General features: G+C 46.5%; 1 protein-coding gene across 1 annotated transcript; it reads right to left on the minus strand.

Moving 5' to 3' along the window:
* Positions 1–713: 713 nt before the first annotated feature.
* LOC120314987 (tubulin polyglutamylase complex subunit 2-like) lies at positions 714–9,595 on the minus strand. Its single transcript, XM_039358617.1, has 5 exons — positions 9,356–9,595; positions 7,635–7,766; positions 5,585–5,698; positions 3,901–4,061; positions 714–1,373 (listed from the first exon to the last, which is right to left on the minus strand). Exons 1-5 carry the CDS (start codon positions 9,396–9,398, stop codon positions 1,131–1,133), a joined length of 693 nt encoding a protein of 230 aa, XP_039214551.1. The 5' UTR covers positions 9,399–9,595; the 3' UTR covers positions 714–1,130.
* Between the last annotated feature and the right edge of the window lie 2,489 nt (positions 9,596–12,084).

Genomic DNA, 12,084 nt, shown 5'->3' on the forward strand with positions numbered 1-12,084 from the left:
GGAGGGCGAGAGAGAAGGAAGTTGAGTGAGAAAGTGAGGGTGGGGGGAGGATGGATAGAAGAAGGGAAAGAAAGGAAGAGAGGGAGCATGGAAGGAAGGAAAATGAGGAAGGGGAGGGAGAGAGGAAGAAGGAAAAAGGAAGGGATGGAAGGAGGTAGGGAGAGATGGAAGGGAAAAAAGGAAGGAGGGAAAGCGGGGAAGAAGGAAAGAAAGGGAGGGAGGGTGGAACAAAGAAAGAAAGGAAAAAAGGGAAGAAGGGGAGGAAGGGGGAGGGAGAAAGGAAGGAAGGAGGTAGGGAAGGGAAAAGGAAGGAAGGAGGGAGGGTGAGAGAGAAGGAAGAAAGTTTAGAAAGAGAGGGTGGGAGGGAGAGGGGAGGATGGATAGAAGGAAGAAGGGAAAGAAAGGAAGAGAGGGAGTATGGAAGGAAGGAAAATGAGGAAGGGGGAGGGAGAGAGGAAGAAGGAAAAAGGAAGGGATGGAAGGAGGTAGGGAGAGATGGGAAAAAAGGAAGGAGGGAAAGCGGGGGAAGAAGGAAAGAAAGGGAGGGAGGGCGGAGCAAAGGAAAGAAAGGGAAGAAGGGGGAAGGAGAAAGGAAGGAAGGAGGGAGGGAAGGGAAAAGGAAGGAAGGAGGGAGGATGAGAGAGAAGGAAGTTGAGAAAGAGGGTGGGAGGGAGAGGATGGATAGAAGGAAGAAGGGAAAGAAAGGAAGAGAGCATGGAAGGAAGGAAAATGAGGAAGGGGGAGGGAGAGAGGAAGAAGGAAAAAGGAAGGGATAGAAGGAGGTAGGGAGAGATGGAAGAGAAAAAAGGAAAGAGGGAGAGCAGGGGGGAAGAAGCAAGTAATTAGCCTTGCGATAGGTGTGGGAACAGTTCTGTGCAAACCCGGGATAAGAGAACGAGTGCATTAAAAACACCCCCTTCCCCCCCCCTTTGTCTTTTGGAAGAGTTGCAGGTGTGCCTCCCCCCCCCAAAAAAAATCAGGCAGGGCTTCAAGTCTGTGGCAATAAATATTCAGCAATAAATATTTAAGTCCTGCAAAGCAGAAGGAGCCAGGTGGAGCTAGGAGGCTGGGCAACATCTAGGGGGGGGGCCGGTTAGGATGGATGGGTGGGTGGGAATCCAGAGGGAGGCTCAAGGCTGCGTTTCCCGTCTTCTTGACAAGCTCCCGCCCTGCGGAGGGTTCCGGGGCGACCCTCCGGCCGTCTGGCTCTTCTGGGAGGGGGCCAGCTGGGACGGCGACCTCTTCTTCACCGGGGGCATCTTGGTCTTGCTGCGGAAAACCTTATTGGGGTCCAGCTTGTTGACGAACGCGTCAGCCACTTCCGACAGCCGCTCCGTGTTGAGTGTGATGGGTTTGTACATGTTGAACCATTGCTGGAAGACGAGGAAGAGAAAAAGGGAAGTCAGAGCCGGGGTTTGGGAAGGGGAGAGCAGGAGAGGAAGGGACCCCCCCGGGATTCCCGGCTAATTTTGTCTCCCTCGGTGCTCTCCGAGCGTGCTTGTTTTCTTGCAGACGTTTCATTATCCAGCTAGGTAATGTCATCAGTGCGAGGAAGGAGCGGGGAAACTCTCAAAGATGAAAACTCTTTTAATTTCACAATTTATGGACAGACTCAACCCTAGTTTGAACTGGGAAGGCGTGACCAAGCCAAGTTCTAAAAGCCTAGAGCAGTGTTTCTCAACCTTGACAATTTTAAGGCGTGACCAAGCCAAGTTCTAAAAGCCTAGAGCAGTGTTTCTCAACCTTGACAATTTTAAGGCATGTGGACTTCAACTCCCAGAATTCCACAGCCAGCACTGCTGGTAGGGGAGTGTTTTGATCTTTCCCCCCCTTTTTGGGGGGGCTTTTTAACTATTTAACTTGAATGGTATGTAGATGTTGTCTATCTCTTTGTGCCTGTTGATGGCTGCTTTGTCTGAGTGCCAGGCGTTCAGGAATTCTCTAGGCCAGTGTTTCTCAACCTTGACAATTTTAAGGCATGTGGACTTCAACTCCCAGAATTCCACAGCCAGCAAAGAAACACTGGCCTAGAGAATTCCTGAAAGCCTGGCACTCAGACAAAGCAGCCATCAACAGGCACAAAGAGATAGACAACATCTACATACCGTTCAAGTTAAATAGTTAAAAAGCCCCCCCAAAAGGGGGGGGAAGATCAAAACACTCCCCTACCAGCAGTCAATACCCAGAGGAGCATAGATTAACATCAGACCAACACTCAGGAGGTAAACAATGCCCCAATCAAGGAACCGCCAGTCAAGCCAAGAGGAAATGGCTCAACCAAAGTACCTCTAAGGCCACCCCCACCAACACTGACCAAGCAAGGCACCAGAGTGTAAACTGAGAGCAAACCCCACTCTCTTCTCGCCCTGATGATGCCACCTAGTTGGGTCATGAAACGTCTGCAAGAAAACCACCAAGTTCAGAGCAACCAAGGACCCCACAATTCTCCTCCTCCTACTACTACTCCACACCTCTCTCTCTTCTAGCACTGATGATGTCACCTAGGTGGGTCATGAAACTTCTGCAAGGAAACCACCAAGTTCAGAGGGCACCAAGGACCCCACAATTATCTCCTCCTCCTCCTCTTCTCTGCAAACCCCTCCTTCTAGCACTGATGTTACCTAGTTTGGGTCATGAAACATCTGCAAGGAAACCACCAAGTTCAGAGGGCACCAAGGACCCCATAGTTATCTCCTCCTCCTCCTCCACTTCTCTGCAAACCCTTCTCCTTCTAGCACTGATGACGTTACCTAGTTTGGGCCGTAAAACGTCCGCAAGGAAACCACCAAGTTCACAGGGCGCCAAGGACCCCTCATGTCAACCCTGAGCTACAAAGATTCTCCTTTACTAGTAATTTATCTCCTCTTTGGTACTTCGTTCTCCATCCTGCTGGGATGCGGTGGTTCACGACCACAATGGAACCCCCACATTTCCGTCACTAAGCAAGGCACTGGCCATGTGAGCCTTGCCCCATTTTACCATCTTGTCTTGCCAGCACTGTCAAGCGAATCGCCGCGGTTGTTACGTGGCTGTGGGGAGGCTGCAATGGTCATAAATGTGAAAAACGGTCATAATTCCTCTTTTTTCTGTGCTGTTGTAATTTCAAACAGCCATTAAACGAGTGGTTGTAAGTCAAGGACTACCGATAATTGGCTTTAGCCCACTTGGCCAACATGCTCCAACACCGCAAGTTTTTAAGAAGGGACTGGACAGATATTTCTCTGATAGGGTGTAGGGCAGTGGTTCTCAACCTGTGGGTCGGGACCCCATTTGGGGTCAAACGACCATTTCACGGGGGTCGCCAAACAACGCAGTCCGCCATTTTTTTCCCCTTTTCCTTAGCTGTGCTACTCCCTTTTATTCTATTGGCTTTTGAAAGCCAATAGAATAGACTTCCTTGAATAGAGTCTAATTCTATTGGCTTTCAAAAGCCAATAGGAATTGTCCAGGCTGTCTCTGCCCTGCTGAGCCCACCAAAAGTCCCATTCTGCAAACGGTGCTGCACCAGTTGAGTAGTCCTCGACTTATGACCGGTTGGGGGTTGTGGCATTAAAAAGGTTGAGAACCACTGGTGTACGGTCTCCAGCTCGAGTGGGGGGGGGGGCTGGACTAGAAGACCTCTGAGGTCCCTTCCAACTCAGTGATTCTGTTAATTAACCAGTGGAACGACCTGCCTCCAGAAGCGGTGGGTGTCAGTGGAGGTTTTTAAGAAGAGACTGGACAGACAACCCTTTGTCTGAAATGGAACACTGTCTCCTGGCTGAGCAGGGGGGTGGACTAGATGACCTCCCAGGTCCCTTCCAACTCTTGTTATTTTTTTTATTCAGCCTCCAAGGGCGGATTGGCAGGTCCATCCAGGTGCAAGCAAAGGCTTCTGAAGAGGCGGCTGCCCTCACTCACCTTGGCCTGGGGGCTGAGGCCGTAGCTGGTGAAGATGTACTGCCACTGGGGGAGTCCCAGATGAGTGATCAGAAGCCGGTAATAAGCGGTGAAGGATTTGGTGAGGAAGTGCCAGTAAAGGCCGCGGTCCAGGAACCAGATTTCCGATTCGGGGCTGACAACTAAGGTGGAGACGGAAGACGATCGCAAAAGTTAGGAAATTGGTCAAAAGAGTCCTTCCTTTGATACTCTGCAAAAAACAACTTAATTGCCTCCGTTCACAGATTTACCAGCCACGTTTTCACTTAGGGGGCAGTGCCAGCTCACTAAGGCAAACCCAGAACATTTGGCTGAGTTAACTGAGGCTCAGTTCATTGGGGGTGGTGGTGGTGGAACAATCTCCCTAGGAGACGGTGAGTTCTAGTTCCGTCTTAGGCATGAAATCCGGATGGGTGACTCTGGGCCAATCACCAGGAGAGGGTGAATTCTAGTCTTGCCTTAGCCATGAAATCCTGATGGGTTACTTTGGGCCAATCAGTAGGAGATGATGAGTTCTAGTCCTTCCTTAGCCATGAAATCTGGCTAGGTAACTCTGGGCCAATCACCAGGAGAGGGTGAGTTCTAGTCCTGTCTTAGCCATGAAAGCCAACTAGGTGACTTTGGGCCAATCACCAGGAGAGGGTGAGTTCTAGTCCTTCCTTAGGCATGAAATCTGGCTAGGTAACTCTGGGCCAATCACTAGGAGATGGTGAGTTCTAGTCCCACTCTAGGCATTAAAGCCAGTTGGGTGATTTTGGGCCAATCACCAGGAGACTGTGAATTCTAGTCCTTCCTTAGCCATGAAATCTGGCTGGGTAACTCTGGGCCAATCACCAGGAGAGGGTGAATTCTAGTCTTGCCTTAGCCATGAAACCTGGCTAAGTGACTTTGGGCCAATCAGTGGGAGATGGTGAGTTGTAGTCCTGCCTTAGCCATGAAAGCCAACTAGGTGACTTTGGGCCAATCACCAGGAGAGGGTGAGTTCTAGTCCTTTCTTAGCCATGAAATCTGGCTGGGTAACTCTGGGCCAATCACCAGGAGAGGGTGAGTTCTAGTCCCACTACAGGCATTAAAGCCATTTGGGTGACTTTGGGCCAATCACCAGGAGACTGTGAATTCTAGTCCCCCCTAAGGTTGGGTAACCTTAGGCCAGTCACATTCTCAGTCCAACCCACCTCACAAGGTTGCTGTCATGAGGAGGAACTGGAAGCGATGTTGGATATGTTTGACATCTTGAGTTATTTATAAAAACAATAAAGGCAGACTGTAACTAACTCGCTCACTAACTTACTAACTCACTCACTCACTAGGGACGTGTCTACCTTCCCCAAAACTGGCGAGCCAATCAGAACGCTAGAATTTCCCATCTTGCTTCCTTCAACAGCTATAAAAAAACTTGGCTTCCCCACTGTTTGGGAACCCTCTTTGTCAAGTGGGCCCCAATGACGGTTGAAATAAACAAGGGTTCTTCTCACTGCCGTGCTATTTCTGACTTTTCTACAACTGCCAAGTCATTGATGGGGTTCTGAAACAGCCCTAAGCCGTGATTGGAGGCTTAGGTGAGCAATGGTGGGGTTCATCCAATGCTGAAACTCAGAAACCGTGGTCTACAAACAGTGAATAATTACGCTCACGTGGCAGGTTGAGATTCGGATTAGCCACATACCCGGCTTGGTGTTCTTGTAGACCAGGCAGACTTTCCCGTTGCCTGAACAGGAATCTAATTCGAAGATCAGAGATCGGGAGTCCAGGTGAGGCCTCTTTGGTTGTTCCTTGTTACCTGTGGAAGGAACAGCCAAGAGAACAGACAAATTCCTTCCCATGGCAGGAATCAGGGAGAAATTCCCTGACAGTGAGAACAATTAACCAGGGGAACGACCTGCCTCCAGAAGTTGTGGGTGCTCCATCACTGGAGGTTTTCGAGAAGAGACTGGACAGCCACTTGTCTGAAATAGTACAGGGTCTCCTGCGTGAGCAGGGGGTTGGACTAGAATGGGGGTCTCCAACCTTGGCACCTTTAAGACTTATAATAACAACAACAACAACAACAACAACAAAAAATAAGTTGGAAGGGACCTTGGAGGTCATCTAGTCCAACCCCCTGCTCAGGCAGGAAACCCTACACCATTTCGGACAAATGGCTGTCATTTTTCTATCTTATCAAGTAGTAGGTTGTGATCTACTTTATCAAATGCCTTACTGAAGTCCAAGTAAATTATGTCTACAGCATTCCTCTGATCCACTAATTTTGTCACTTGGTCAAAGAATGCAATAAGATTTGTCTGGCATGATTTATTTTTGACAAACCCATGTTGGCTTTTAGTAATGACTTTGTTTGCCTCTAGGTGTTTGTTGATTCGTTGTTTGATTATCTTTTCCAGGATCTTCCCAGGTATTGAGGTCAGGATGATAGGTCTGTAATTTCCTGGATCCATTTTTTTCCTTTTTTGAGGATGGGAACTACATCAGCTCTTTTCCAGTCCTCTGGTAGTTCCCCTGTGTTCCAGGATCTTTGAAAAATATAGTTCAGTGGCTCCGATATCACATCGGCCAGTTCCTTGAGAACTCTGGGGTGTAATCCATCTGGTCCTGGCGATTTGAACTCATCTAGGCTGGACAGGTGCTCCCTAACCATTTTCTTGCCTATCTTAACTTGTGTTTCTGTTTTGTTTTTTATGGCACTATTTTTGATAGGTTGGTCTGTTTTTTCCCTTTGTGTAAAGACAGATGCAAAAAATGAGTTAAATAATTCTGCTTTCTCCCTGTTGCTTGTCACCTTCTTGCCACTTCCACCCACTAATGGACCAATCATTTCCTTCACAGAACTTCAACTCCTTTCTGGGAGTTGAAGTTCTGTGGACTTCAACTCCCAGAATTCCTCAGCCAGCTAAGAATTCCAGAATTGCATCTTATTGAGATCTGGGTAGTAAAAAAGATGGCAGAAAAAAAAAATAGAATACAGAATAACAGAGGGACCTTGGAGGTCTTCTAATCCAGGGGTCCCCAACCCCCGGTCCGTGGACCAGTACTGGGCTGCGGCATGCCAGCAACTGGTCCACACAAACAAGCAAAGCCCCATCCGTGGGATGAAGGCAGCACACAAAACCACGCACCCTCCGGTCCGCGGAAAAACCTCTCTCCGTGGAACCGGTCCCTGGTGCCCCAAAGGTTGGGGACCTTCCTAGCCCAACCCCCTGCTCAAGCAGGAGACCCTGTACCATTTCAGGCAGCTGGCTGTCCAGTCTCAAAGACCTCCAGTGATGGAGCACCCACAGCTTCCAAAGGCCAGCGGTTCCACTTGGTTAATTGTTCTCACTGTTAGAAAGTTTCTCCTTAATTCCAGTTTGCTTCTCTCCTTGATTGGCTTCTATCTATTGCTTCTTGCTCTGCTTTTGGAGGCATTTATAAAAATAATAAAAGCGGGATAAACATCTAATAAATAATAATAATAAATAAAGTCTGTCCGAAACAGCTTTTGATCTTCGTGTCGGAGAAGCAAAGAGGAAGGGAGAGAGGATCTTATAATCAGATAAGCAATAGTAATCTTTCTTTCTTTCTCTTTCTTTCTTTCTTTCTTTCTTTCTTTCTTTCTTTCTTTCTTTCTTTCTTTCTTTCTTTCTTTCTTTCTTTCTTTCTTTCTTTCTTTCTTTCCCCTCTCTCTTTCTCTCTCTCTCTGGTTTTTTTTTTTTTGTGTGTGTATGTCTTTGTGTGTGTACCTTCCTCCTCATCAGAGTCTTCCAGATCAGCCAGGGTTGGCGCACTGGGCAAAGCGTACGCGGGTGAAACGCTGAGACGGGTTAGCTTGGAGATGCTGTTAATCGTCATACAGCCCAGGGAAACAGGGTTATCTGGAAGAGAAAAGAACCTGGTTCACACAATACGCTACGCCCAAACCTTAAATCTAATATATTTTTTTAAAAAAATCTCAACACTGTTAACAGTCCTCTGGGCTTTATTTCACTGCTGAATGGGTTGCATTTTCTCAAAAATAAAACGAGGAGAGCACGAACTGAACCCAAAGAAGCAGAACTACTCATCTTATGACCAGTTGCGTAGTAAACTATGATGGACCCCCCCCCAAAGGTACTTACGACCCACTTCTGAAGTTATAAAGGGCCAATCACCAGGAGACGGTGAGTTCTAGCCCCGCTATAGGCACTTAAAGCCGGTTGGATGACTTTGGGCCAATCACCAGGAGACAGTGAGTTCGAGTCCTACCTTAAGCATGAAATCTGGATGGGTGATTTGAGGCCTGTTACTGTCATGTGAAATGTATTTGCATTTATGGTGGTTTGTAGGTTGTTTCCTACAGTCACATGACCACAATTTATGCTGTTTTTGCAAAACATAATAATGGCGCTTACTTCTGGTTTTCTGCAAAAATACCCCGCAGTAAACAATGGGATTGCTTAACAAAGTACTCATCGTGTTCCCGACCTTACTACACCTGCTGTTTTGCGGCAGTCGTTAAGCGCATCACCATGGACGTGAGTTGCTAAGCAACTGTGGACTCAATTAACGACCATGGCAATTTGCTTAATGGCTGCAGCAACAAAAATATCGCAGGAAGGTTAGTGCTCGACTTAGACCAGGAAATAAGGCCAAAACGTCCATTGCTAAGCGAGACATTTGTGAAGTGAGTCTTGTCCCATTTTACGACCTTCCTTGCCACCGTCATTAAGCGAATCGCTGCAGTTGTCAAGTTAGCATACCGTCATTAAGCGAATCTGGCTTCCCTGTTGGCGTTGCTTGTCGGAAGGTCGCGAAAGGGGATCGCGTGACCCAGGGAGACCCGGCAACCGTCGTAAGTATGAACCAGCTGGCAAGCGTCTGAATTTTGATCATGCAGCCCTGGGCATGCTGCAACGGTCGTTAAGTGTGAAACACGGTCACAAGTCGCTTTTTTCCAGCGTTGTTGCAATTTCCAATGGTCACTAAACGAATGGTTGTAAGTTGAGGACTATCTGTAATCAGGTCTGTCACATGACGGCTTGCTTTAGAACTGTCACGGCTGACGGCCATAGCGAGCAGACTCCATTACAGTCGTAATTCGAGGACTGGCTATAATCCTCCCCCGTTTGGGGTCAGAAACATCCTTCCTTGAATTAGAATCCCCAAATCAAAGGGCTGATAGGGACCTTTGGAGGTCTTCTAGTCCAGCCCACTGCCCAAGCAAGAATTGTTCTCCCATCCTGGACAATGGACCGTCCAATCCTTTCTTGAAAACCTCCAGCGATCCATCTAGGACAGGAGTAGGCAACTTCGGCGCTTTTATGACTCGTGGACTTCAACTCCCAGACGTCAGCTATGCTGACTCAGGAATTCTGGGAGTTGAAGTCCACGAGTCATAAAAGCGCCGAGGTTGCCCACCCCTGATCTAGGATAAGGCTGAAATAGGTCAATAACCAGGGATCAAGACAGGGCCGGAGAGCCTTACCATCAAACTTGACGCTCCAGGTCATTTGGAAACCGTCCATCATGAGGTAAAAATTTTTCAGATCTTCTGGTAGGAAACAGGCGTTTTTCTGCAAGCAAAAGTGACCGTGGGGATGAGAACAGAAAGCTTCTCAGGATTAAGAAGTGGGACGTGTCGCATCAGAAATAGATCTGGAAAGGACCGTAGTAGTCTTCTAATCCAACTCCTGATCAAGCAGGAGACCCTACACCATTTCAGACAACTGGCTATCCAGTCTCTTCTTAAAAACCTCCAGTGATGGAGCCCCCACGACTTCTGGAGGCAAATTGTTCCATTCATTAGTTGTTCTCATTGTCAGAAAGTTCCTCCTTAATTCCAGGTTTCTTCTCTCCTTGATTAGTTTCCATCCGTTGTTTCTTGTTTTGCCTTCTGGTGCTTTGGAAAACAGGCTACAGGAATTGTGTATGTCTAGTCTAGTGAAAAGAAGGACAAAGAGGTGACATGAAGGACAAGGCAGTGTTCCAGTATTTGAGGGGCTGCCACAAAGAAGGGGGGGGGGGTCAACCTATTCTCCAAAGCACCTGAAGGCAGAAGAATCAACGGATGGAAACTAATCAAGGAGAAGAGCAACCTAGAACCAAGGAGAAATTTCCCAACTGTGAGAACAATTAATCAGTGGAACGACTTGCCTTCAGAAATTGTGGACGTTTTGAAGAAGATATTTGGACAGCTATTTGTTCAGAATGATACACTTGAACAGGAGGTATAATAATAATAATAATAATAATAATAATAATAATAACCCCCCAGTGAGGCAATACCTTGACCCCCAGTGAGGCACTACCTTGACGTGGTTGTGGGGCTTGTGTACTCTGAGGAAGATGAGAGCTATGCCAGAGGTTCAACCATACTGGACAGGTCTCATCAGAGGAGTCAGACAAAGAGTGTCTCTCCCATAAAAAATACGGTGAGACGTAAATTTCAGAATGCCATACCGGCTCGGATGTCGCCCGGGTTAACAAGGTCCGCGCTAGATATTGGAGTTCCTGGATATCTGGTGAAAAATGGGTTACAGGACTCAGGACTGTTGGCTGAGCAACCAGGGCCAGCAGCTGCAGAACTACTGGAAGAAAAGGTGTTTACCCGTCGCAGATACACAGTGATGGAAAACAAAGAAATAATGATCGTTTACTACGCATCAAGGTCCAACAGACGAGGATATCTAAACGAATGCACGAATTCTGGAAAGAACCGCACAAGAATCAGAATACGAACAGAGGACTACAGATCAACGCCGATTTATAACACATAAAATATTCCAGAACGATTGGACGAACTGCAAAGGTTTACCCAGGGCAAGTAAACAAGCCCTTTACAAGAAGTAATTCAGATGTAGAGGCAAACCAGGGAAGTTGCAGTGAAAGAATCCAGTAGATATATACAACTGTCTCATGAAACCAGGCACCTCTTCCTCAGGAAGAACAAACCCCTCTAACTAAAGAAATAAAAGAATTGAAACAAAGAATAACTGAGCATCTAGAACAGCACAAAAACAACAGAATAAGGCTGCCTGCATTGAAGCTTGTTTCAAAGAAACAGCTAGCACAAGCATTAAAAGATGCAAATACTGCAATAGCAAGTATAAGCACCAATTCACTGCAAGAAACAAACCCACTAATGTACAGCACAGCTGGCAGTTATAACAGAATACCTGGGATGCAAAATCAACAAAAAAGAAAAACAAACAAACAGTGCACCAGAAAAATGGAAGGTTAGACTAAAAAATAAGATCAGCAAGTTAAGATCACATGCAAGCAAGCTAGAACAGATGAAAGAAAAGAAGCTGAAGAACAAGAAGACCAAAGAATACCTAATCAAGAAATACCACTTAGAAACAAGGAAGATCAAGGAAGCACTGAAATAATAAAGCAACAAATACAGCTATACTCCAGGGCAAATCATAGGATTGAAGCTCGAATTCAAACTATAGGCAGAACCTCCAATTTCAATCCAATCAGAAACGTTTCTACCAATCCATCAATGGAGAAACTGCAAGGAATCAGTCAGTACCTGACAAGGAAGAAACAGTGCATTCTGGAAGCAGATATGGGATAACCCAAAGAAATACAACAAGGATGCAGCTTGGTTAAAAGAGGTGGATGCAAATAAAACAGAAGTTGAAATGAAAGAACTAGTAATAACAACAAAAATGGTAGAAAAAAGAGCAAGAAAATCAAAAATTGGTCAGCACCAGGTGAAGATGAACTGCATGGGTTTTGGTTGAAACATCTAACTGTTATACACCCACTCATTGCCAAACAGTTCAACAATATACTACAAGGAGGAGAAATTGAAAAGTGGCTAACAACTGGGAAAACCTACCTAATAATGAAAAATCCAGCAAAAGGGGCAACACCAGGTAACTACAGGCCAATTACCTGCTTACCAACAACTTTCAAATTACTAACTGGTGTAGTAGCTGATGCAGTGCAACAGCATCTAGTTGAAAACAATCTCTTTCCACCTGAGCAGAAAGGAAACCGCCCCAATAGCAGAGGAACAAAAGATCAACTCCTAATAGACAAAATGATCTTGGAAAACTGCAAGAGAAGGAAGACCAACCTGAATGTGGCATGGATTGACTACAAAAAGGCATTTGACTCTCTGCCACATGATTGGATAATAAAGTGCCTAGAAATAACAGGAGTCAGTAGAAACATCAGAAAATTTGTGCAAAGATCGATGGCACA

This window comes from Crotalus tigris, unplaced genomic scaffold, assembly GCF_016545835.1.
Source record: "Crotalus tigris isolate CLP2741 ecotype Arizona unplaced genomic scaffold, ASM1654583v1 scf7180000019036.79488, whole genome shotgun sequence".
Lineage (NCBI taxonomy): Eukaryota > Metazoa > Chordata > Lepidosauria > Squamata > Viperidae > Crotalus > Crotalus tigris.

Coding starts and splice junctions, on each gene's coding strand:
- LOC120314987 (XM_039358617.1), bottom strand. CDS start 9,398: ATGATGGACGGTTTCCAAATGACCTGGAGCGTCAAGTTTGATG. Junction 7,767..9,355: donor CTGGAGCGTCAAGTTTGATG/GTAAGGCTCTCC, acceptor TTTCTCTTCCAG/ATAACCCTGTTTCCCTGGGC. Junction 5,699..7,634: donor AGACTCTGATGAGGAGGAAG/GTACACACACAA, acceptor TTCCTTCCACAG/GTAACAAGGAACAACCAAAG.